Here is a 27,764-nt window from a genome sequence, read left to right as displayed (position 1 = left end):
TCAATGACTTATATTTTCATTTTCTTAAATGGTGTCATCAATTTTTTCTCTTACAGATTGTGATTTTGGTATTGTACCTAACAACTCTTCACCTAACCTAATGTCACAAAGATTTTCTCATGTTTTATTCAAAAAGTTTTATGTTTTTTTCTCTTACATTTAGGACTAAGATCCATTCTGAGTTAATTTTTGTGTATATTATGAGGTAAAATGTTAGTTCTACATTCATCTTTTTGCATGTGGATATCCATTTGTCCCAGCATCCTTTCCCTTTCCCCCATTGAATTGTCTTGATATCTTTGTTGAAAATCAATTGACCATAAATGTAAAAGTTTATTCCTGGACTCTCTATTATACACCATTGATCTCTGCCGTTTTGCCAGTACCAGACTAGTTTGATTACTGCAGCTTAAAAGTTTTGAAATCAGAGATTATAAACCCTTCCAACTTTTTCATGAGAGACTATGGACTCTGAGAAATAAATTGAAGGTTCTAGAGGGGAGGGGGGTGGGGAGATGGGTTAGCCTGGTGATGGGTATTAAAGAGGGCATGTACTGAATGGAGCACTGGGTGTTATACACAAACAGTGAATCATGGAACACTTTATCAAAAACTAATGATGTAATGTATGGTGATTAACATAATAAAAAATAAATAAATATTGTTTTGAATATTCTGAGTTCTTTACATTTTCTTATAAATAAGAAACTTTTGGGGGGTTGGGGGAAATCCTGCTGGACTTTTAATGGAGATTGCATTGAATCAATTGATCAGTTTGGGGAGAGCTATTTTAGTAATATTGAGTCTTCTAATCCATGAACAGAAAATATTTCTCCACTTACATAATCATTAATTTATCTCAACAATGTTTTATAGTTTTCTGTGTATACATTTTTTTTTAAAGATTTTATTTATTTATTTGAGAGAGAGAATGAGAGAGAGCACATGAGAGGGGGGAGGGTCAGAGGGAGAAGCAGACTCCCCGCCGAGCAGGGAGCCCGATGCGGGACTCGATCCAGGGACTCCAGGATCATGACCTGAGCCGAAGGCAGTTGCTTAACCAACTGAGCCACCCAGGCGCCCTCTGTGTATACATTTTACACTACTTTTGTTAAATTTTTCTGAAGTATTTTGTTCTTTTTTATACTATTGTGAGTAGAATTCTTAATTTCATTCTTAGTTTATTGATGATGTGGAGACATTCAATTAATTTTTGTATATTAATCTTGCTGAACTCATTTATTAGTGCAGTAATAGTTTTTTGGTGAATTCCTTAGGATTTTTTAAATATAAAATCATGTCATCTGGGGGCGCCTGGCTGGCTCAGTCGTTAAGTGTCTGCCTTTGGCTCAGGTCATGATCCCAGGGTCATGGGATCGAGCCCCGCATTGGGCTCCCTGCTCAGCGGGAAGCCTGCTTCTCCCTCTCCCACTCCCCCTGCTTGTGTTCCCTCTCTCGCTGTCTATCTGTCAGGTAAACAAATAAAATCTTAAAATAAATAAATAAATAAATAAAATCATGTCATCTGAAAATACAGTTTTACTTATTCTTTTCCAATGTGGATGCATCTTTTTTTCTTTTTTTGACGATTGTGCTAGCACTTGCTTTTCATTTCAAATAACTCTGTACTTTGTTCTTTATCATATAAAAATATTTTTAAAGAATAAAAAGTGATTATTATATTAAATACAAAGAGATAACATTATAGTTAAATTCTGATTTACTAATAAATTAATTTTTTTAAACTTCAACTTATAGTAAGTAATCAGATTTTTAATGATATAGCTCATTTGAAATTAAATTTATGGGCTCAAACTTATGTATTTCAGAGAAACAATGAGCAGTGAAAATCTGCCTCCAATAATGCACAGTTTAGAAGTGCTTCATTTGGGCTACAATGGAATTTGTAATTTAATTCAGCTACAGCTTAACAGACTAAGAAATTTAAAATTCCTCTTTCTACAGGGTGAGTAGCAGCACTGTCAATGTGTAAGTCTTTATTATTAAAAATTGATTTGATAATACTGTTTTAATAAACAAATATTAGCATCAACATTTACTTAAAACAGATTGATAAAAATATTTCAGTAATCACAAAAGGGTTTTTCTTGGGTTATTTATGTAAATAATGTAAATGCAATATTCTAGGGCTACAGAATATTGTATTTCTAGCCCTAGAAAATGCAATGTTCTGGGGTTATATATGATATTATATCATAATATACTTTTACATCATGTTCAATTAAAAAACCAATAGAAAGTAACCAGTCGGTAATTCACAAGTACTTATTAAACCCAAAATTGGGCTAAGTACTAAGAAATATACAGAAACATTATATTATTGTAATTATATATAGTTGAGATCCTTGCTCTGAAGTAGTTCAATATCTACCTGTGAAGATACACTGAAAGAAAGATGAATTAGTTCTGAGTAATTATGTGTAGTATACTAATTTAAGTGCAACAGAAGTTTAGAGAAAAGAGAAACTGAAACACATAGAGGACTTTTTGAATGATTGATAAAATTTAGATTGAGGTTGAGCACGACCAATAGTTTTGCAAGTAGTGGGGCGGAGAAGAGTCACAAGAGCATGATTGTGGTGTCTGTGGGCCAACATTTGAAAAGGGACCAACCTGATAAAAACAGAGTATGCAGTTCTCTGAGAGAGTTATAAAGCCTCTAAACATGATCAATTTGATGTAGAATGCTCATTTTGCAGTTGAAAATGGGTAGGAGTTGTAAATCTTTAGAAAAGTGGAATGAGGAAAAAACAGTTTGGAACATTAGCCTAACAATAATTATTTAATGACATAGAAGAAAGGTTGGAAGATGCATTATTGAGATATATGGGGAGATATTTGTATAGTTGATATGAGTATGATAACTTTTTTCTGAAACACAGGCTTTTCTAGACCATATTTTAAAAAAACTTAATGCATCTTTTTGCCTATCAAAGGTACTGTTAGTTGCCTCAAAAACACAGAGACTTAAGCCTTAAAAGAACAAGAAATTGAGCACAACCATGACCAGATCTTTGAAAAGATACAGTGACATACAAAAAAAGCAGACAACCTAATCCTGGAAAGTCTATTTAAATCTAATAATGTAAAAGGGGAGTGTGTTCTCTTGCCATGGCTAGCGTGGCGAATCAGAATGGAGCAGTCTCATGCAGGGAAAGAGGCAGTTGACTGACAATTATGGCTATCATTTATTGAGTCATTAGGTAAGGTATTTGTCTACAAGGATTATCTCATTCAACCTTCACAGCAACTCAACATGGTAAATAATTTTATATGCATTTTACAAAAAAAAAGAAATTAAATCGCAGTAGGGTTAAATAATTTGCCTAAGTTTACACCAGTGATGGTGTGGTGCGGAATCAAACACAGCTCTGTCTGACTTCAAAGCACATGCATTTTCTTTTTTTTTTAATTTTTTTTATTAACATATAATGTATTATATGTATTGTTTCAGGGGTACAGGTCTGTGATTCATCAGTCTTACACAATTCACAGCGCTCACCATAGCACATACCCTCCCCAATGTCCATCACCCCATCCCTCCCACCCCCCTCCAGTCCAGCAACCCTCAGTTTGTTTCCTGAGATTAAGAGTCTTTTATGGTTTGTCTCCCTCTGTGATTTCATCTTGTTTCATTTTTCCCTCCCTTCCCCTATGATCCTCTGTCTTGTTTCTCAAATTCCTCGTATCAGTGAGATCATATGATAATTGTCTTTCTCTGATTGACATATTTCGCTTAGCATAATACCTTCTAGTTCCATCCACATCGTTGCAAATGGCAAGATTTCGTGTTTTTTTTGATGGCTGCATAATATTCCATTATATACATATACCACATCCTCTTTATCCATTCATCTGTTGATGGACATCTTGGCTCTTTCCATAGTTTGGCTATTGTGGACATTGCTGCTATAAACACTGGGGTGCACGTACCCCTTCGAATCACTACATTTGTATCTTTGGGGTAAATACCCAGTAGTGCAATTGCTGGGTCATAGGGTAGCTCTACTTTCAACTTTTTGAGGAACCTCCATACTGTTTTCCAGAGTGGCTGCACCAGCTTGCATTCCCACCAACAGTGTAGGAGGGTTCCCCTTTCTCCGCATCCCTGCCAACATCTGTCATTTCCTGACTTGTTAATTTTAGCCATTCTGACTGGTGTGAGGTGGTATCTCATTGAGGTTTTGATTTGGATTTCCCTGGTGCCGGGTGATGTTGAGCACTTTTTCATGTGTCTGTTGGCCATTTGGATGTCTTCTTTGCAGAAGTGTCTGTCCATGTCTTCTGCCCATTCTTGATTGGATTATTTGTTCTTTGGGTGTTGAGTTTGGTAAGTTCTTTATAGATTTTGGATACTAGCCCTTTATCTGATATGTCATTTGCAAATATCTTCTCCCATTCTGTCAGTTGTTTTTTGGTTTTGTTGACTGTTTGTTTTGCTGTGCAAAAGCTTTTTATCTAGATGAAGTCCCAATAGTTCATTTTTGCCCTTGCTTCCCTTGCCTTTGGCAATGTGTCTAGGAAAGTCGCTGTGGCTGAGGTTAAAGAGGTTGCTGCCTGTGTTCTCCTCAAGGATTTTGATGGATTCCTGTCTCACATTTAGGTCTTTCACCCATTTTGAGTCTATTTTTGTGTGTGGTGTAAGGAAATGGTCCAGTTTCATTCTTCGGCATGTGGTTGTCCAGTTTTCCCAACACCATTTGTTGAAGAGACTTTTTTCCATTGGACATTCTTTTCTGCTTTGTAAAAGATGAGTTGACCATAGAGTTGAGGGTCCATTTCTGGGCTCTCTATTCTGTTCCATTGATCTATGTGTCTGTTTTTGTGCCAGTACCATGCTGTCTTGATGATGACAGCTTTGTAATAGAGCTGGAAGTCCGGAATTGTGATGCCACCAGCTTTGCTTTGCTTTTCAACATTCCTCTGGCTATTTGGGGTCCATTTTCTATCCAACACAAATGACATAAAAAGGGTCTGGACTAGAATGGTGTCAGTGGGAAGGGTGAGTAAAAGGTGACTCCAAAATGCATTTTAAAAGAAGGAGGGGCGCCTGGGTGGCTCAGATGGTTAAGCGTCTGCCTTCGGCTCAGGTCATGATCCCGGGGTCCTGGGACCAAGCCCCACATCGGGCTCCTGGCTCAGCAGGGAGCCTGCTTCTCCCTCTCCCTCTGCCTCTCTCCCTGCTCATGCTCTCTCTCTATCTCTCTCAAATGAATAAATAAAAAATATTTAAAAAAAGAAGGAAATATTAGGACTTAGTGACTAATTAGACAGATAAGTAGAAGAAAAATAGTTCAAGATGTTTTTCATTATTTCATTAGGAGATTGGGCAAAAGGAGGTACTAAACCTAGATAAAGTCATTGGGAAAGGTTGCTAATTTGCAATAGGGAATGGTCAGTTTGTGTTGTGACTATTTTGAGATGTAAAAATGGAAACTTTTTCAAGCGGTAGTAATAGACCAAAGGTTAGTACTAGAAATGTATATTTTGGAATTATACCAAAGGAGGTGACAGTAAGTGTATGTGCTTACTTAGAAAATAAGCATAGACAAAGAATGAAAGGCCAAAAGAGGTGTGGAGACATACCCCCATACACACATCCCATTATGCCCCTGACCCAGCATTAAGAAGGCTGGAGAAAAAAGAACCAGCAAAGCAGTCATACAAGAAATTTTGAAAGAAAACCAAGAAATGCAGACTCTAAATGTCAGAAAAAGAAAGGATGAATGGCCTCAAAGTCAAATAATGGAAAGAATGAGACCTTTAAAAAAAATGTTGAATTTTTTTAAAGAAAACTGGATTCAACAAAAAGAAGATCGCTGGCAACTGTCAGAGAATCAGATTTGGAAATGTGGGAAGAGCAAAACTCAAAGTGAAAACAATGTAGAGAGAAGTGGTTGGTTAGGCAGTAAAGGCAACAGATAGAGGTTGCATACTCAAGGAGCTTGTCCCTAAAAAGAAGGTAAGAAGTCAGAAGGTGGCTAGTGAGGTTATGAACATATTTGGAGGTTTATAAAGAGGTGAGTTAGGTTAAAGACCAAACAGGAGGAAATAATTCTGAGATCAATCTAAAAGGGCCTGAGAGCAAAGGCTGTAGGAGAGTACACAAATGTAAGCAGTGATAAGATGAGGCCATGCCAGGGTCCACAAAAGAGAGCTTATGAACTTACATTTCACCTATTGTGTTAAATTTGCAAGAAGATGGGCAAAGTGGAATCTTTAGGGAAAGGCAGAGTGAGGCTGTAGGGAAGCAAGTTAGAATCTTAAGGATTAGAGGTCAAATCTATCTAAAATTTAACTGTTTAGTTAAGTCTTAAGTGGGTGTTTTTCAAACAATGGTAAATGCTCCCAGTTAAAGAAATGTAGGGGTGCCTGGGTGGCTCAGTCAGTTAAGCGTCTGCCTTGGGCTCCGGTCATGATCCCAGGGTCCTGGGATCAAGCCCCACACGGGGCTCCCTGCTCAGTGGGGAGCCTGCTTCTCCCTCTCCTGCTCCCCCTGCTAGTGTGCTCTCTCTCTCTTTCTCTCTCTGTCAGATAAATAAATAAAATCTTAAAAAAAAGAAAGAAAGAAATCTAACAATCCTGAAATCACATTCAGCATAGTTGCTTTGGAGTTTTCGTTCTTAAACATGTTTAATGAACATTCTAAAATGAGTATGGCAAAAAATATGCTATGGCAGACATTCAGCACTTGAAACTATTATGTATAATTTTTATACCACTGGCTTTAAAATATAAAAAGCAATAGTCTAAAGACATAATTTCATGAAAGTTAATATATTAACACAACTGAGACACTTTTCTCAATCTGACTTGAAAAAACTTTTTTCATTTACAAGCAAGGCTCTGGTAAAGTTTCAAAGTCTGTGATTTATTTCTGTGAGCAATTTTATTGAAGGTTGTGATGTTTAAACTTCTCCATAAGAATAGAACAAAAAAAGGTAAATTTACCAGAGTTCACCAATTTTGAGATACCCGCTTATTTTTTTTAACATATCTGAAATCTGGCATGTATTAATTGATAGCATGTCATAGTTTACCTAACCAATTTTTTTCCTTTCTTAGTATACATAAAATACTGACATATCTTTTTTTTTTTTTAAGATTCCATTTATTTATTTGAGAGAGAGAGAATGAGAGAGAGCAAGCACATGAGAGGGGGGAGGGTCAGAGGGAGAAGCAGACTCCCCGCCGAGCAGGGAGCCCGATGCGGGACTCGATCCAGGGACTCCAGGATCATGACCTGAGCCGAAGGCAGTCGCTTAACCAACTGAGCCACCCAGGCGCCCAAAATACTGACATATCTTAACTATTGTTTTAGTCTTAAATTTGATGAAATATGTTACGTTTCAAGGAGACGAATTTCAAGATCACAGCATGCACATTCAATCATATATTAGTTTGCTAGGGCTGCCATAACAAAACACCACAAGCTGGATGGCTCAAACAACATATTTATTTCCTCACAGTTCTAGAGACTAGAAGGCCAAGGTCAAGATGTCAGGAGGGTTGGTTCTGAAGCCCTCTCTTTTTGGTTTATTAGATGGCCTCTGTGTCTTCAGATGATCTTCCCTCTACATGTATCTGTGTCCTAATATCTTCTTATAAGGACACCAGTCATACTGGATTAGAGCCCACCCCAAAGCTCATTTAACCATAGCTACCTCTTTAAGACCCTATCCCCAAATACAGCCACATTCTGAGGTACTAGGGGTTAAGACTTCAACATATGAATTTTGGGGGGGTCATAATTCAGCCCATAATAAACAAGAAGGATCAATAGTCCATGAAATATAGTATGGTATAGTAGAAGCAACACTGAGCTTAAGATGTAAAGGTCTACGTTAGGCCTGGTGTTGCCACTTTTATATATCTTTGTGCAAGTCACTTAATTCCTGACCTCAGTTTTCTGATTATTAAAAATGATAATATTTCCCCTGTCCTATCTTGAGACTCTAGTAGAAAACACATATAAAAGCATTTTGCCAACTCAAGCGTCCTCTTCTCATTAATTAGCATTATCATTAATACTTACAAAGCTATTGACTGCTACAATAGAGAGAAATAAGTCAATCGGAGAAAGATAGGTATCATATGATCTCACTGATATGAGGAATTCTTAATCTCAGGAAACAAACTGAGGGTTGCTGGAGTGGTGGGGGGTGGGAGGGATGGGGTGGCTGGGTGATAGACATTGGGGAGGGTATGTGCTATGGTGAGCACTGTGAATTGTGTAAGACTGATGAATCACAGACCTGTACCTCTGAAACAAATAATACATTATATGTTAAAAAAAAAAAAAAAGAGGGCGCCTGGGTGGCTCAGTCGTTAAGCGTCTGCCTTCGGCTCAGGTCATGATCCCAGGGTCCTGGAATCGAGTCCCACATCGGGCTCTCCCTGCTCAGCGGGAAGCCTGCTTCTCCCTCTCCCACTCCCCCTGCTTGTGTTCCTGTTCTCGCTGTCTCTCTCTGTCATATAAATAAATAAAATCTTTAAAAAAAAAGAAGAAGATAGTAGGAATGGAAAAATGAAGGGGGGAAAGCTGAGGGGAGATGAACCATGAGAGACTATGGATTCTGAGAAACAAACTGAGGGTTCTAGAGGGGAGGGGGAGTGGGGGGATGGGTTAGCCTGGTGATGGGTATTAAAGAGGGAACATATTGAATGGAGCACTGAGTGTTATACGTAAACAATGAATCATGGAACACTACATCAAAAACTAATTATGTATGGTGATTAATATAACATAATAAAATAAAATTAAAAAAAGAGAAATCATAGATTATAAAGAAAGGACTGAGATTTCAAAGAATGTAATGAGTGCTTAATTCATTTTTAATTTTTTAATGTGGTTGTGCAAAAATATGTTGAGAAAGAAATAATAGCATTATTAAGGTATATTCTTCCAACTTAAAACACAATTCATTTACTTTAATAAAGATTTAAATATACGTATTTGAATACCTATTAGAATAATCAGATATACTCAGGAAGTATATCTTCTGCAGCACTTCTATACATCTACTTTTGTCAATACCAACTATTTTTAGCACTCAATTACTGAACAGACAGATTGGGTCAATTACATACATTGTATACTTCATATCTTTGTCTTTCAAACATAAAGGAGAAATTTTACCAAATATTACTTGATAATGATGGTACCTTCCTATAAATACATTTTTATTTCTCATTGGAAATATGTTCTTTTTAATATTTTACTTTTTAAAAAAGCATTTTATAAAAAATATTTAAGATAGGTAACCTTTTATTCAGAATGTTTGGGCTCACCTGACATATCATGACTTATGTTTCTCCAGGGAATGAAATTAGTCAAATTGAAGGGCTTGACAATTTAGTAGTCCTTCAGGAATTGGTAGTGGACCATAACCGCATCAGAGCATTTAATGATAGTGCCTTTGCCAAACCAAGCTCTCTGTTGGCACTTCACCTGGAAGAAAACAGACTACGAGAGCTGAGCAAATTACAACCTTTGGTAAAACTAGAGAAACTCTTCCTAGGATATAATAAAATCCAGGTAACATTATTTTGTTTGTTACAAGATTTACAAGACTTAACTCCTCTGAACATAAAGGTTCCAAACACACCAACGAAAACTCTGCTGGCATGTTACCTTATTTATATGCCATGTAAATACTCTGTGAAGCAGAGGCATATAGTCTGTGATGCAAAGATGTCCACTCTGCTTCTAGACTTATAAACCCAACCAACCCACATGCATACACCTGCTAAAAAAAAAAGTTAGCTCTAAATGTTCTAAGCTCTTCTCAGCAGTCCCCTCTAAGAAATCTCTTGTTCTTGACTGCTCTTGGTCCAAGCTATTTCTGCATCTCAATCCCAGACTTCCTCTGGACCTTTAAACTTGGCATTTGTCCTTGGTCTACCTAACATTTGAATCAGTTCCTGATAATGGACCTTGACTTGGCTTTAATGTTCCATCTCTACCCACTCAAGGCTTCCCTTAGATAAGGTCCTGCTTTAGTTTTACCTGCTCAGAATTCAACCTGTTACCATAAGGCACTGTCCGAACTGAGCCTGCCAGACTCTCTCCTGATATAGTATGCAGATAAGAGGGTTAAATGTATACATAACTTTACACAGCCATAACATTTCTCTCAGTGTTTTGGTGATGATCTGTTAGCCCTCCTCTTACCATTTTTACTACTTCTATCCATACCTCTAAGACAAATCTCAAAGACAAAATGAAATGTGGACTTCCACCCAAGAGCAGAGACCAAGTATATCTTGCCACATTTGTATCAGAATACAGCTTGGTGCCTGGTACATAGGCAATCAGTATTTGTGGCTCTACTACTAGAGTTCAGGAAGCCCTTTCTAGAGTGATATAAAAGCCTGTTCAAGGCTAGATGGGAATCATGAGCACTGTCCCACATAGCAACTAGGAAATATACAGACAGAGAAAAATGGCATACAATTAATTTATCAGGATTCAAACAACATTCATCTGAGAAAAGCCTTCCAAACTGGCAATGATTCTTACAAAGCTTTATCCAGAGGAAATCTAAATTGGGAAAATTGCAATCCTATGGAAAATCTTTCCAGTGATAGCAACTGAGCTAACACAAAGGATTGTCATATCAGACTTAACATGCATAGGAGATCTTACCCAGTATCAAGCTTTACTATAATTTCAAGGTTACACAGGGTCTGGGACATTCCTGTGGCTTCTCAGGTCCTTTCTTTCTGTATACTCTCTAGCTTAGATTAAAATATAAGATCTCCAAGTGAGATTTTGTGTGAGTGATCTCATATAACAAGGGAGTGTTTCATTTATGAAATGCCTCCATTTTATACTTGAGTTTATGTGATATTTTATAGGGAGCCATGCCTGATAATTCTATAGTTGTAGGTTTATTTACTATAAGCAGTCCTTAACCAGAGAGATCCTGCTAAGAGTATTTCGTAAATAAGGACCTTTTTCCTAAATATCACTGGTCTGTTTGACAGCACAGCTATTTACCAGCATAATTACAGAGAGATTAGACCAGGTAACTTGCTTTTCCCCAGGAGTGTCCCTGCCCCACATCCCCACCCTTCTAACCCACTAAAGGAAGAGAGTGAATGGCAGATCCACTGTTGTAACAACTTCCTCACCAGTAACTTAAGCAGGATAATGCCTAGTCAAGGTTATTTTTATAAAAATTTAACATAGCTAATAGATAACCTATATGATAAATCATGGGAAATTATACATACATCATGGAATGAAGGGGTATTGATTATTTAATGATCAGCCCTCCACTGTCTATTTTTATCCTCAAAGTAGTATTTTTCCTTGAATTTAGATTGACTGTTATACCATCAAACTTATTCTAACTATTAATATTACAGTACCTTAATATGACCATACATTTAGCTGGGAAACTAACTAAGAGGAATAAGAAGTTGAGTTGGAGATTCTGTTTAATTCTACTGAAAATATTATGTTCTTCAAAATTCTTAACTCTCTATTCAGATTTTCTTTTTGGGAGAGATTTTTTCTCTCTCGATTCATACCAACATGGGTAGGCTGACACCAGCATTAATTTCCACAATGGGCAATCAGATTATAACCCTTGGGTTGATAAAGACTTCTAGAATAGGAGGGAAAAGGCATAGAAAAATTAGGAAAACAATACTTCAAATGAAGATATACGCAGCCCTGCATTAACCTACTTTAAAATCTTTCATAAACTGCATATCCTTGACAACAGATTCCAGTGTGAAGCTTTTCACTTAGCCATCATGACCCATAATGTAGATTTGGAAAATTGTTGCCTATAGTCCTGCCTTTGCAGATAGAATCCCAGAAACACAACTGAAAGGTGAGTTCTTTAATTCAGCTTTACAGTCCTATTTGGTTCCTGTGTCTAAATGATCCCCCTATCTGGCATCAAACAACTGTACCTACTTTAAAACATCTCAGTAATCACCTGAGGCTGGAAATGACTCCAGGAAATAGTCCATTGCTATTTCTTGCCCTAAATGAAAGGCCCCAATCTAAGCCTAACTATTACTAATCATGATTGCCATAAGTGATTATCCTGAAAATGTACTCAAAAGGTAACAACTATTGGTGTGCTGGTTAATGTTTAATGGCTCACTCTTCAGGGGAAAAAAGTCCTAATCAATAGCATTTGTCAATTTCCCTGGTACAATTTCTTCAAGCTAAAACACCATCTCACAAAATTCCTAAAAATTTGCCAAATTTAGCCATTAGAAAGTAAGTCCAACACTCCATTGTAAAAAAAATACCTTATATTAAAAATGGGAAGTCATCAGCCCTCTTCCCCAATTATGAACATACTCGTTTTCTTGATATCTCTTTATACCAGCATTATCCTCTACAAATTTAACACTGTTTCTCATGTTAACATCTCCCATGAGAAACAAACATTTTAATTAGAAACACTTCACTAGTGAACACTGCCAAACTCTGTTTAATTTGAGAAAATAATTGAGAAAAGACTTTTCACCTTTCTATGCTTTCCATTCAGGCTTTGGTTCCACAGACAGGAACTACCTGTGGGTCAAATGCATAATATCTCTACAGATAATTGACTGTCAGAGCTTTTCCAAAGCCCTCCTTTAGGACATTTCTAAGATCAAAATTGTAAAGATCAGCTGTTTTAATCAAATTCCATTTCCAAATGGTCTAAAATAGGTCTAAATTTTTTTGTAGTTGTTGATGAATTGGCTATGTCTACTTGTCATTCCAAATAAGAATAGGAGCATATCAATAATTTTATTTTATTACTATAAACTAGCAGCAAACTGAAGTTGAGCTTGTCACCTAAATTTTGTCAAAAATAGCATTTTAAAAAATAATTTTGCAAAAGTTAAATGTGTATTTGCAAACTTTCATTAGTGTTAAATAGGTAATAATAAATAACCCCATCCAGTAGTGAAGACAAGTCATTCAACTAGAAAAATAGTTTTTCAACTATATATACTCCCAGAAAATATATCAGGATATAGTCCACTCAATATCACATATTCCTTTATGGTTAAGGTTGTGTTTAAAATTATTTAGACTGGATTTACCATTTTTCCACATTTCTGGTTCAATCCTCTGGAGAATTAACCAAATATAATCTCAGCCCTAGACCATAATTTTTCTGAGAAGAAATTTGGTCTTTTCTTGCAAGTGCTGCTATATGGCCTATTTCCCCTATTAGAATATCATCTTTACCAATCATGCATTTGGAATCAATAGTACATAGATTTGTCCTTAATCAACAATACAGAATTTGTCACTCAAGCTCACTTTGGAGAATTCAGTCATGAGCTAGCTATAATCCAACACTTCCATACGATTACTTCAAATCAGTGTGTATATATATTTTTAAGATAACAAGTACTATTTTTAAAATGTTTTAATTACAAAAGTAACAAAATTCAAAAATTTTTTTTGATGTAGTGTTCCATGATTCATTGTTTGCGTGTAACACCCAGTGTTCCATTCAATACATGTCCTCCTTAATACCCATCACCAGGCTAACCCGTCCTCCCACCCCCTCCCCTCTAGAACCCTCAGTTTGTCTCTCATGGTTCGTCTCCCCCTCCAGTGCCCCCCCTTCATTTTTCCCTTCCTACTATCTTCTTTTTTTTTAACATATAATGTATTATTTGTTTCAGAGGTACAGGTCCATGATTCAACAGTCTTATACAATTCACAGCACTCACCATAGCACATACCCTCCCCAGTGTCTACCACCCAGCCACCCCATCCCTCCCACCACCCACCACTCCAGCGACCCTCAGTTTGTTTCCTGAGATTAAGAATTCCTCATATCAGTGAGAGCATATGATACCTGTCTTTCTCTGATTGACTTATTTCGCTCAGCATAATACCCTCCAGTTCCATCCATGTTGTTGCAAATGGCAGATTTCATTCCTTTTGATGGCTGCATAATATTCCATTGTATATATATATCACATCTTCTTTATCCATTCATCTGTTGTTGGACATCTTGGCTCTTTCCATAGTTTGGCTATTGTGGACATTGCTGCTATAAACATCAGGGTGCATGTACCCCTTCGGATCACTACATTTGTATCTTTGGGGTAAATACCCAGTAGTGCAATTGCTGGGTTGTATGGTAGCTCTATTTTCAACTTTTTGAGGAATCTCCATACTGTTTTCCAGAGTGGCTGCACCAGCTTGCATTCCCACCAACAGTGTAGGAGGGTTCCCCTTTCTCCGCATCCCTGCCAACATCTGTCATTTCCTGACTTGTTAATTTTAGCCATTCTGACTGGTGTCAAATCACTGTATATTTAAAAATATTGGATCTAACCAAACAGTAATTTATTGATTAACTTTTGAATAGGATATGGCAGAACTGGAAAAACTTGATGGTATCTCTTCTCTCAGAGAGCTTACGGTTTATGGCAATCCAGTGAGTATGTTACTTTTCTAATTTATCAGTTAATTTACTTACAGTTGTATATAATCAGTTTTTATATGTGAGAATTTATCTGTTTCCATATGTATAAACAGTTATCCAAGCACAATTTATTGACTACTTCCCTCTTCCAACTGATGATAATATAATCTGCCATTGTTATATATAAGAGGATCTGTTTCAGGGTTCTAAATTGCATTCATTGGACTACCAATCCCTGTACCAATATTATACAGGTTAATTATTAAAGTTTTATATTAAATCTTGGTGTTTGGTAGAGAAATCACCTCCAATATTCCTTCCCTTCCTCCTCCTCCTCTTTTTCTCTCTTCACTGTCTCAGCTGTTGTTGGCCCTTTACACTTCCTATGAGTTTTGGAAAACAGCTTTTGAAGTTATATGACAGTCTTATTGACATGTTATTTGGAATTGCAAGAAATATATAAATTAATTTGGGGAGAAATCTGCTATTTTTCCTGTTGGAGGCTTTGGAGGGATCAAATAAGCAGCACCTTCACAGTCACCTAACATCTGAACAAACTGACAAATATGACAGTGGCAGATTGAGAGGTGAAAATATTTTGCTTAGCTTCATGAGAAAGCCAAATAGGGCTGCTAACAGATCCCAGAAATAGGCAATCATGATCACCCAGTAACAGGAAATACTTAACTGAATTCTTTCCACATAGGAGGAGAGCTTCTTCTGGAGGAAGACAGGTCTTTCTGTAGCAATACGTTCCTTCCCAAAACAGGAAAGCCAGGAGCTAAACATGCTCAGTTTAATCCTCCTGAGTTTATCAATTAAGTCACTCTGCTCCTAGTAGAGGAGTAAAGGGGTTGAGAGAGCCCGGTAGTGCCACATCAGAAAGCTATTTCCACCAAGAAAGATATAACAATAAGCAGTCTCACCTAATATTTGTAGTATTCAGGTTTCCCATTCATAAGCATGAATATCCATCCTACATTTATTTTATGCTCTTCAATAAAATTTGTAGTTTTCTCCTAAAGGTTTTTAATCATCTTTGGTTTGATTTATTCCATTTTTTTAATTCTTGTGTTAATCCCCATACATTACATCATTAGTTTTAGATGTAGTGTTCCATGATTCATTGTTTGTGCATAACACCCAGTGCTCCATGCAGAATGTGCCCTCCTCAATACCCATTACCAGGCTAACCCATCCTCCCACCCCCTTCCCCTCTAGAACCCTCAGTTTGTTTTTCAGAGTCCATCGTCTCTCATGGTTCATCTACCCCTCCGATTTCCCCTGCTTCATTCTTCCCCTCCTGCTACCTTCTTCTTCTTCTTTTTTTTTCTTAACATATATTGCATTATTTGCTTCAGAGGTAGAGATCTGAGATTCAACAGTCTTGCACAATTCACAGCGCTTACCAGAGCACATACCCTCCCCAGTGTCTATCACCCAGTCACCCCATCCCTCCCACCCCACCCCCCACTCCAGCAACCCTCAGTTTGTTTCCTGAGATTAAGAATTCCTCATATCAGTGAGGTCATATGATACATGTCTTTCTCTTTTTGACTTATCCGCGTCGTTGCAAATGGCAAGATCTCATTCCTTTTGATGGCTGCATAATATTCCATTGTGTATATATATCACATCTTCTTTATCCATTCATCTGTCGATGGACATCTTGGCTCTTTCCACAGTTTGGCTATTGTGGACATTGCTGCTATAAACATCGGGGTGCATGTACCCTTTCAGATCCCTACTTTTGTATCTTTGGGGTAAATACCCAGTAGTGCAATTGCTGGATCATATGGTAGCTCTATTTTCAACTTTTTGAGGAACCTCCATACTGTTTTCCAGAGTGGCTGCACCAGCTTGCATTTCCACCAACAGTGTAGGAGGGTTCCCCTTTCTCCGCATCACCGCCAACATCTGTCATTTCCTGACTTGTTAATTTTAGCCATTCTGACTGGTGTGAGGTGGTATCTCATTGAGGTTTTGATTTGTATTTCCCTGATGCCGAGCAATATTGAGCACTTTTTCATGTGTCTGTTGGCCATTTGGATGTCTTCTTTGGAAAAATGTCTGTTCATGTCTTCTGCCCATTTCTTGATTGGATTCTTTGTTCTTTGGGTGTTGAGTTTGATGAGTTCTTTATAGATTTTGGATACTAGCCCTTTATCTGATATGTCATTTGCAAATATCTTCTCCCATTCTGTCGGTTGTCTTTTGGTTTTGTTGACTGTTTCCTTTCTTTGCAAAAGCTTTTTATCTTGATGAAGTCCCAATAGTTCATTCTTGCCCTTGCTTCCCTTGCCTTTGGCGATGTTTCTAGGAAGAAGTTGCTTCGGCTGAGGTCAAAGAGGTTTCTGCCTGTGCTCTCCTTTAGGATTTTGATGGACTCCTGTCTTACATTGAGGTCTTTCAACCATTTGGAGTCTATTTTTGTGTGTGGTGTAAGGAAATGGTCCAGTTTCATTCTTCTGCATGTGGCTATCCAATTTTCCCAACACCATTTGTTGAAGAGACTGTCTTTGTTCCATTGGACATTCTTTCCTGCTTTGTCAAAGATGAGTTGACCATAGAGTTGAGGGTCCATTTCTGGGCTCTCTATTCTGTTCCATTGATCTATGTGTCTGTTTTTGTGCCAGTACCATGCTGTCTTGATGATGACAGCTTTGTAATAGAGCTGGAAGTCCAGAATTGTGATGCCGCCAGCTTTGCCCTTCTTTTTCAACATTCCTCTGGCTATGCGGGGTCTTTTCTGGTTCCAAATAAATTTTAGGATTATTTGTTCCATTTCTTTGAAAAAAGTGGATGGTATTTTGATGGGGATTGCATTGAATGTGTAGATTGCTCTAGGTAGCATTGACATCTTCACAATATTTGTTCTTCCAATCCATGAGCATGGAACGTTTTTCCATTTCTTTGTGTCTTCCTCAATTTCTTTCATGAGTATTTTATAGTTTTCTGAGTACAGATCCTTTGTCTCTTTGGTTAGATTTATTCCTAGGTATCTTATGGTTTGGGGTGCAATTGTAAGTGGGATCGACTCCTTAATTTCTCTTTCTTCTGTCCTGTTGTTGGTGTATAGGAATGCCACTGATTTCTGTGCATTGATTTTATATCCTGCCACTTGACTGAATTCCTGTATGAGTTCTAGCAGTTTTGGGGTGGAGTCTTTGGGGTTTTCCACATAAAGTATCATATCATCTGCAAAGGGTGAGAGTTTGACTTCTTCTTTGCCGATTTGGATGCCTTTTATTTCTTTTTGTTGTCTGACTGCTGTGGCTAGGACTTCCAATACTATGTTGAATAGCAGTGGTGATAGTGGACATCCCTGCTGCGTTCCTGACCTTAGGGGGAAAGCTCTCAGTTTTTCCCCATTGAGAATGATATTTATTCCATTGTTTTAATAGCTATTTTGAACAATATCTGTTTACATGTTTCTAATTGTTTGTTGCTGAAGTATAGCAATTCTGATTTTTGCATATTACTCTTGTAGTCTTTTTTTAGTTCTAATGAATTATAAATTTTGTTGGATTTTCTCGGTATACTATCATATTATCTGCGATAATGACTCATTTCTTTCCAATCCTTATGTATTTTATTTCCTTTACTTCTCTTAGTGTGTTGACTAGGACCTCTAATAAAGTGTTGAATAGAAGCACTGATAGTAGGTAACTGACTTCAAAAAACACTTCTAAATTGTCACTATTAGATACGAGTTTGCTATAGGTTATGGACAGATAACCTTCAACATTTTAAGAAAGCTCCTTTCTAATTCAGTTTACTACCTGTTTTTATCATGAATAGTCATTGGATTTTGACTAATTGGCAATGTAGTTTTTCTCTTTAACCTGCTCTAGTGTTAAACAATCATTAATCCTGGGTTGAATACTATTTAGTCATGTTTTACACTTTGCTGAATTCAATTTGCTAAGATTTCATGTAGTATATCTGTATTTATGGAAATAAGTAAAATTATCCTATAATTATCTTCTTATGCTATTCTTTTAAGTTCATCAAGGCTGTTCTTGCCTCATAAAATTAATTGGGAGCTCTCTCTTGCTAGTCTATGAATTAATTTATATGGGAAAAAATTTATGTGTTCCTTGAAGGATAATTAGATCTTATTTTTTAAGAATTTAAAATTTATTTGAGAGAGAGTGCACAAGAAGGATGGAGAGGTAGAGGTAGAAGCGGACTCCCCGCTGAGCAGGGAGCCCAATGCAGGACTTGATCCCAGGACCCTGGGATCATGACCTGAGTAGAAGGCAAGATGCTTAACCCACTGAGCAACTCAGGTGCCCAGATAATTAAATCTTATCTCTAAAACAATCTGGGCTCAATATTTTTTGAAATTAGATGTTAAACTACTTATTCAAATTATTTAATGGCTATAAATCTAATCATGTTTTCTATTTCTTCAAAAGTCAGTATTGAGAAGTTATATTTTTCTATAGATTTGTCCTTTTTATATAAATTTTAAATGTATTACTATCATAATACTCTCATGAATTTTTTAATATCTCTACCATATTTGTGTGTTATCTTTTTTATACCTAAATTTGTTGATTCTTCCTTTTTCTCTTTTATTCTTGGTAAGTCTTACTAAATGTTTGTCTATTGTATTAATCTCTTCAAAGAACCATATTTGGGTTTTATCAAGTAGTTAATTTATTTGGTTTCTTTTTAATAATTCCCACCCTTTATTATTTCCTTCTTTCAGTTTCTTGGAATTTACTTTTTTTTGACATTTTTAACATTATTTATTAAAATTATTTTTAGCATAATACTGATTCTGTGGTTCAGCTTTTACTTATTTAAGTTTTTACTTAAATTCCAGTTCCTTAACATACAGTATAGTATTAGTTTCAGGTGTATGATATAGTGATTCAACACTTCCATGAATCACCTAGTGCTCATTACAGCAAGTGTACTCTTTCCTCCCCATTGCCTATTTAACCCATCCCCCCACCCACTTCCCTTCTGGTAATAACCATCAGTTTGTTCTCTATAGTTAAGAATCTGTTTCTTGGTTTGCTTCTCTCTCTCCCTTGTTTTTCCCTTTGCTCGTTTGTTTTGTTTCATTTCTTAAATTCCACATATGAGTAAAATCATATGGTATTTGTCTTCCTCTGGCTTATTTCACTTTGCATTATACTGTCTAGCTCCATCCATGTCATTGCAAATGGCAAGATTTCATTCTTTTTTATGACTCAGTAATATTCTATTTTATACACACACACACACACACACACACACCTTCTTTATCCATTCATCAATCAGTGGACACTTGGGCTGTTTCCATAATTTGACTATTGTACATAATGCTGCTGTAAACATTAGGGTGCATGTGTGCCTTTGAATTAGTGCTTTTGTATTCTTTAGGTAAATACCTAGTAGTATGATTGCTGGATTGTGGGGTAGTTCTATTTTTAACTTTTTGAGGAACATCCATACTACTGTTTTCTAGAGTGGATGCACCAGCTTGCATTCCCACCCACAGTGCAAGAGGATTCCCTTTTCTCCCCATCCTTGCCAACACGTGTTGTTTCTTGTGTTGTTGATTTTAACCAGGTATGAGGTGATATCGCATTGCAGTTTTGATTTGCATTTCCCTGATGATGTGTGATGTTGAGCATCTTTTCATGTGTCTGTTGGCCGTCTATATGTCGTCTTTGAAAGAGGTCTCTTTGTGTCTTTTGCCCATTTTTAATTGGATTATTCATTTTTGGGTGTTGAGTTTTATAAGTTCTTTATAAATTCTGGATACTAATCTTTTATCAGATATTTCATTTGCAAATATTGTCTCCCATTCAGTAGGTTGTCTTTTACTTTTGTTGGTTGTTTCTTTTGCTGTGCAGAAACTTTTCATTTTAATGTAGTCCCAATAGTTTACTTTTGCTTTTCTTTCCCTTGCCTCGGGAAACCTATCTAGAAAGAAGTTGCTATGGCTGATGTCAAAGAAGTTACTGCCCTGTGTTCTCTTCTAGGATTTTTATTGTTTCAGCGCTCATATTTAGGTCTTTAATCCATTTTGAATTTATTTTTGTGTATGGTGTAAGAAAGTGGTTTTCATTCTTTTGCATGCAGTTGTCCAGTTTTCCCAATACCATTTGTTGAAGAGACTGTCTTTTTCCCTTAGGGTATTCTTTCCTGCTTTGTTGAAGATTAATTGACCATATAATTGTGGGTTCACTTCTGGGTTTTCTATTCTGTTCCATTGATCTATATGTCTTTTTTTTGTGCCAATACCATACTGTTTTGATTACTACAGCTTTGTAATATAACTTAAGGTCCAGAATTGTGATGCCTCTAGCTTTGCTTTTCTTTTTCAAGAATGCTTTGGCTATTCGGGGTCTTTTGTGGTTCCATTCAAATTTTAGGACTGTTTGTTCTAGCTTCTGTGAAAAATGCTCTTGGTATTTTGATAGGGATTGCACTAAATGTATACATTGCTTTGGGTACTATAGATATTTTAAGAGACAAAGAAGTACACTATGTAATAATAAAGGGGACAATCAAACAAGAAGATATAACAATTGTAAATATTTATGCACCCAACATGGGAAGACCCAAGTACATAAAACAATTAAAAACAAACATAAAGGGACTAATTGATAATAACACAATAATAGTAGGGGACTTTAACACCCCACTTACATCAATGGACAGATCATCTAAACAAAATCAATAAGGAAAAAAAAAAAAGAAAATCAATAAGGAAACAATGGCTTTGAATGACACACTGGATCAGATGGACCTAACAGATCTATTCAGAACACTCCATCCTAAAACAGCAGAATACACATTCTTTTGAAGTGCGCATGGAACATTCTCCAGGATAGATCACATATTAGGCCACAAAACAGGCTTCAACAAATTCAAGAAGATCAAAGTTATACCATGCAACTTTTCTGACCACAGCACTACGAAACTTGAAGTCAGTGGCGCCTAGGTGGCCCAGTTGGTTGTGCGGCTGGCTCTTGATTTCAGCTCATGTCATGATCTCAGGATCCTGGGATTGAGCCCTGCATCAGGCTCTGCACTCAGCGGGGAGTCTGCAGGAAGATTCTCTTTCCCTCTGCCTCTGCCCCTCCCTCTGTGCTCTCTCTCTCTCTAAAATAAATAAATCTTTAAAAAAAAAAAAAAACCTGAAATCAACCACAAGAAAAAAATCTGGCTAGACCTCAAATACATGGGAAGTTAAATAACATGCTACTAAACAATGAATGGGTCAACCAGGAAATAATAAATAAATAAATAAACAAACAAACAAACATGGAAACAAATGAAAATGAAAACACAACAGTCCAAAATATTTGGGATGCAGCGAAAGCTGTTTTAAGAGGGAAGTATATAACAATACAGGCCTACCTCAAGAAGATAGAAAAATCTCAAATAAACAACCTAACCTTACACCTAAAGGACTTACAAAAAGAACAACAAATGAAGCATAAAGCCAGTAAAAGGAAGGAAATAATAAAGATCAGAGGAGAAATAAATGATGTAGAAACTAAAAAAACCAATAGAATATATTAGTGAAATTAGGAGCTGGTAATTTGAAAAAATTAACAAAATTGATAAACCTCTAGCCAGACTTATCAAACAGAAAAGAAAGAGGACCCAAATAAATAAAAGCACAAAGGAAAGAGGAGAAATAACAACCAACACCACAGAAATACAATTATAAGAGAACTAATATTATGAAAAACTATATGCCAAGAAATTGGACAATCTAGAAGAAATGGATAAATTTCTAGAAACATATTAATTACCAAAACTGAAGCAGGAAGAAATTGAAAATTTGAACAAATGAATAACCAGCAAAGAAATCGAATCAGTAATCAAAAAGCTCCCAACAAACAAAAGCCCAAGACCCAATGGCTTTACAGGTGAATTCTACCAAACATCTAAAGAAGAGTTATTACCTATTCTTCTCAAACTGATCCAAAAAAATAGAAGAGAAAAGCTCCAAATTCATTCTATGAGGCCAGCATTACCCTGATACCAAAACCAGATGAATACACCACAAAAAAGAGAACTACAGGCCAATATCTCTGATGAACATAGATGCAAAAATCCTCAACAAAACACTAGCAAACGAAATCCAACAATACATTTAAAAAATCATTCACCACCATCAGGTAGGATTTATTCCTGGGTTGCAAGCGTGGTTCAATATTCACAATGCATCACATTAATAAAAAAAAGGATAAGAACCATATGATCATTTCAATAGACTCAGAAAAATCATTTGACAAAGTACAACATCCATTCATGATAAAAAAACAAAACAAAACAAAAAAAACCCTCCACAAAGTAGGTTTAGAGGGAACATATTAAAGGCCATCTATGAAAACCCAAAGCTAATATCATCCTCAATGGGGAAAAATTGAGAGCTTTTCCTCTATGGTCAGGAAAAAGATAGGGATGTCCACTCTTACTGCTTTTATCCAACATAATACTGTAAGTCCTAGCCACAGCAGTCAGACAAAAAAAATAAAAGGCAGCCAAATCAGCGAGGAAGAAGTAAAACTTTCACTATTTGCAGATGACATGATACTATATATAGAAAACCTGAAAGACTCCACCAAAAAACTGCTAGAACTGATAAAAAGAATTCAGTAAAGTCACATGACACAAAATCAACATACAGAAATGTTTCATTTCTATATGCCAATAATGAAGCAGCAGAAAGAGAAATAAAGGAATAAATCCCATTTACTATTGCACCAAAAACAGTAAGATACCTAGGAATAAACCTAACCAAAGAGGTGAAAGACCTGTACTCTGAAAACTATAAAGCACCGATGAAAGAAATTGAAGAGGACACAAAGAAATGGAAAGACATCCCATGCTCATAGATTAGAAGAACAAATATTGTTAAAATGGAATTTACATTTTTAAAAAATTCTTAAGTAGGACGTCTAGCTCATTAATTTCTAATATTTCTTTTAACTGAATAAATTTTAAGTTTTAAAATACTGCCTAAAAGTTTTGATATGCAGTGTTTTTCCTGTTCTTTATTTCTTAAAATCTCCAGAAGATTTCTTCTTTAATCCATTAATGATTGAGAGGTGTCTGTCTAAGTGTGTGTGTGTGAATTTCAAACCTATGAGGTGTTTTTTGTTATCTCTTTGTCAATTATTTCTGTTACTGCATTTTAGTCAGAGGAGACAGTCTATATATTCTTCGGTATTTATGAAGCTCTCTTTCTGGCCTAGAATGCAGTCCATTATTTTTAACTCCGTTATATGTCTTAGAGATCTCTCTCCATTAATGTATATCTAATACTACATTTAAAAATAGATTGTTTATTCATTCCCTTTTGATGAAAGTTTGTTTCTTTTTTTTCCTTTTTTTCATGATCACAAACTGTGCTATAGTTTTTTTGTGCTGTCAATCCCCAAGATCACCCCCACATTCAGAGATTTACTAGAAGGACTCATGGGACTTAGCATATAATTGTACTCATGGCTAAAATTTATTACAATGACATAGGGGGATACAATGACATACTGAGGATATGACATAGTAAGGATACACAGCCAGGTGATGAGGGAAAAAGACACAGGCAGAATCTGGAGGAATTGATATGTAGGCTTCCTTATGCTCTTTCTCTCCCATGAGGGGTCACACAATACACACTCTCCACTCTTCACCCAGCAACAAAAATGCAGCAACATGTGTTTATGTTTCTACCTAGGGAATTCCATTAGACTTAGCATTCAAGAGTTTTGTTGGAAGCTGTTCACATATGTACCCTATGCGTATCACATACCAAAATTCTAGATTCCCAGAAGAAAAGCAAATTGAACATAAATCATATCTTTTGTGTAAGTGCAGTGAACTACCTTTAATCAGTTAAGGAATGGTGGGAACACTTCCAAAATCCAAGTGCTAAACACTATCCTTGCAAGACCTTTCTAAAAATAACAACATCAGGCCTACTATGTTAACTCTTTCTGTACACCTTTTCTTTTTCTTTCTTTCTTTCTTTTTTTTTATAAGCAGGCTCCAACATAGGGCTTGAACTCACAACCCTGACATCAAGACCTGAGCTGAGATCAGCTTGGACACTTAACCAACTAAGCCACCCAGAAGCCCCTTTATACACCTTCTTATGCACGCATACAAATATTTTTTAGAGTAGGCTGACAAACTACAAAGTGATGGATCATATAATTCAGTAGATGTGTACTGAGTTAAATTGGATAGTGCATATGGGAAAATAACATAAAAGTTTCAAAGTAATTACTTCTAAGTGAATTTTTACAACATAATCCTATTCATGAATTGGGTTGCCTATGGTTAATGAACAGTATTATATACTCTAAAAAGAGACTAAACCTCTAAATGGTAGTCTTGATTTAAAAAAAAAATTCGAGAGAGGGAGGAAAGTGGTGGAAGAGTAGGGCACCCTAGTTTTATCTGGTCCCATGAATTCAGCTAGATAGCTATCAAATCATTCTGAACATCTGTGAATTCAACCTGAGATCTAAGAAAAGAATTGCTGCAACTCTACAAATAGAAAAGCGACCACTTTTTGCAAGGTAGGAGGTGCAGAGAAGTGAATCTGAGGTGATTTATTGGAAGATAAACCACAGAGTGGAGGGAACCTCCAAAAGCCGGCTACTAGAAAGTAATATATAGCAGTGGAGCACAAAATCTGAACTTTTAGAGGTCTGCTCCAGTGAGGGACATCCCTGCCTGAAAGGCTCTCAGGTGGCACAGAGGGACAGAATTGTAGGTGAGACAGTGTGTTCTCGGGCTCCCTGGGGTCACAGAAAGAACGGGGGTACCTGAGTGCTGCAGAGTTTCCAAGCATTGGAGCAAGTAAGCTGGCTTCAATTAGCAAGCCCCAGAGTGGGCTTTTAGCTTGGGGTTGCCATAAACCGTGAACTGGGGCAGGATCCAGTGACTGCCCTCTGAGCAGGGGCCCAGCAAGCTGCAGAACCACAGCGAGACCCTCCTCTTTGCCCAGGAGGAGAGGCATGGGTATGCATACCACTAGGCCACAGCTCCCCAAGCAGAGGCCCTGCAAGTGGCACAACCCTGGCTAAACCCTCCTTCTTCCCTCAGAAGGAACAGTGAGGGTGCGCAAGACAGGAATCTGCAGGGCTTGGAGACTCGAAAAGGGGCCACATATCTGAGATAAAAAACGCTTGGTCACAGGCTGGGTGACCACAGAGTGAGGTCAGAAACCAGGGAGACAAAAGTGATTGACTGCTTTTCTCTGAGGGTGCACTGAAGAGTGGGGGCTGTGATCTTTCAGCTCTGATGCTAGAGATGGGGCTCTGCCATTTTTATTTTCATCCTCTAAAGTGGCACAGAAAGCCATCAGGGAACAAAAGCCACACAGAGCAATGCGGAGCAGCTTACATTGAGCCTGGCCCCCTGGCAAGGGGCAGTGCAACCCCATCCAGGCAAAGACAGCTGAGAATCAGTGCAACAGGCCCCTCCCCCAGAAGACCAGCAGGAACATCTGGCTAATACCAACTTTACGGATCACACATAACTAAAAAATTCCAGCCCTAGGGGAAAATATTAGAATTCGAGGTTTTTTCCATGACTTTTTAGGCTTTCAGTTTAAAATTTTCTTTTTCTTTTTTTTCCTTTTCAACTAGTTTCTTATCAACTCTTTTTGTAAGTCTTTTTTTAATTTTCATTTTTATATTTACATTTATAGATATATTCTTCATTTTTTGTTTCCAAGTGTATCACCCTGTTCTGTTCACCTGTTTAATTATATTCTCTTTTTTCCCCTTTTCTCTTTTTTGGTTTCTGATCTCTTCTGATTTGTCTAGTGTATATTTCACTGGGGTCATGGTTGATATTTTTATTTTTTATTTATTTATTTATTTATTTATTTTTTTGTTCTCTCGTTCATCTATTCTTCTCTGGACAAAATGACCAGAAGGAAAAATTCTCAGAAAAAAGAGCAAGAGGCAGTATCACTGCCAGAGACTTAAAAATATGGATATTGGTAAAATGTCAGAGGTAGAATTCAGTATAACAATTGTAAAGATACTAGCAGGCTTGAAAAAAGCATAGAAGACACTAGAGAATCCCTTTCTGGAGAAATAAAAGAACTAAGATCTAATCAGGTCAAAATCAAAATTACTGAGATGAAATCAACAATGGAGGTTATTACTGCTAGGATAAATGAGGCAGAAGAGAGAATCAGTGATATAGAAGATAAAATTATGGAAAATAAAGAAACTGAGCAAAGGAGAGATAAACAAGTACTGGATCATGAGGGTAAGCTTAGAGAGATCAGCGATACCATAAAGCAAATCAGTATTAGAATTACTGGGATCCCAGAAAAAGAGGAGGGGGGCAAAGGGATATTTGAGCAAATTATAGCTGAGCACTTCCCTAATCTGGAGAAGGAAACAGGTATTCAAGTCCAGGAGGCACAGAGAAGCCCTCTTAAAATCAATAAAAATAGATCAACACCCTGACATATAATAGTGAAGCCTGCAAATTTCAGAGATAAAGAGAAAATCCTGAAAGCAGCTTGAGACAAGAGGTCCTTAACATACAAGGGTAGAAACATCAGACTGGCAGCAGACCTATCCACAGATGCCTGGTAGGCTGGAAAGGACTGGCATGATATATTCAGGGTACTAAATAAGAAAAACATGCAGCCAAGGATACTTACCCTGCAAGGCTGTCATTCAGAAGGGAAGGAGAGATAAAGAGCTTCCAGGACAAACAGAAACTAAAAGCATTTGTGATCACTAAACCAGCTCTGCAAGAAATATTAATATTAATACAGGGGATCTTGTAAGCAAAGAGAGAGCCCAAAAGTAACACAGACCAGAAAGGAACACAGACAATATACAGAAACAATGAATTTACGGTAATACAATGGCATTAAATTCATATCTTTCAATAGTTACTCTGAATGTAAATGGGCTAAATGCTCCAATCAAAAGATACAGGGTATCAGATTGGATAAAAAAGCAAGACCCATCCATATGCTGTCTGCAAGAGACTCATTTGAGAACCAAAGGCACCTCCAGATTGAAAGTGAGGGGTTGGAGAACGATTTATCATTCTAATGGACATCAAAAGAAAGCTGGGGCAGTATTCCTTATATCAGACAAATTAGATTTTGAACCAAAGACTGTAGTAAGGGATGAAGAAGGATACTATATCATACTTAAAGGGTCTATCCAGTAAGAAGATCTAACAATTATAAATATTTATGCCCCTAACATGGGAGCAGCCAATTATATAAACCAATTAATAACAAAATTAAAGAAACACATTGATAATAATACAATAATAGAAGGGAACTTTAACACCCCACTCACTACAATGGGCAGGTCA

The 27,764-nt window shown here is 36.8% G+C and overlaps 2 protein-coding genes across 4 annotated transcripts in view; one reads left to right on the top strand and one right to left on the bottom strand.

Annotated features, from left to right (window-relative positions):
• Positions 1-27,764, bottom strand: part of RTN1 (reticulon 1) — a 381,779-nt gene that overhangs the window by 315,664 nt on the left and 38,351 nt on the right. The window lies entirely within an intron of this gene.
• Positions 1-27,764, top strand: part of LRRC9 (leucine rich repeat containing 9) — a 113,845-nt gene that overhangs the window by 78,281 nt on the left and 7,800 nt on the right. The window contains exons 27-29 of the mRNA XM_034993208.1: positions 1,830-1,966; positions 9,342-9,559; positions 14,376-14,444. Of these exons, the coding sequence (XP_034849099.1) occupies positions 1,830-1,966; positions 9,342-9,559; positions 14,376-14,444 (424 nt within the window). The remainder of the gene's footprint in view (positions 1-1,829; positions 1,967-9,341; positions 9,560-14,375; positions 14,445-27,764) is intronic.

This window comes from Mirounga leonina, unplaced genomic scaffold (assembly GCF_011800145.1).
Source record: "Mirounga leonina isolate KUSES-001 unplaced genomic scaffold, KU_Mleo_1.0 Mir_82, whole genome shotgun sequence".
Classification (NCBI taxonomy): Eukaryota; Metazoa; Chordata; class Mammalia; order Carnivora; family Phocidae; genus Mirounga; species Mirounga leonina.
Note: the sequence above shows the minus strand (reverse complement) of the source record. Positions and strands in the feature narration are given on the sequence as shown.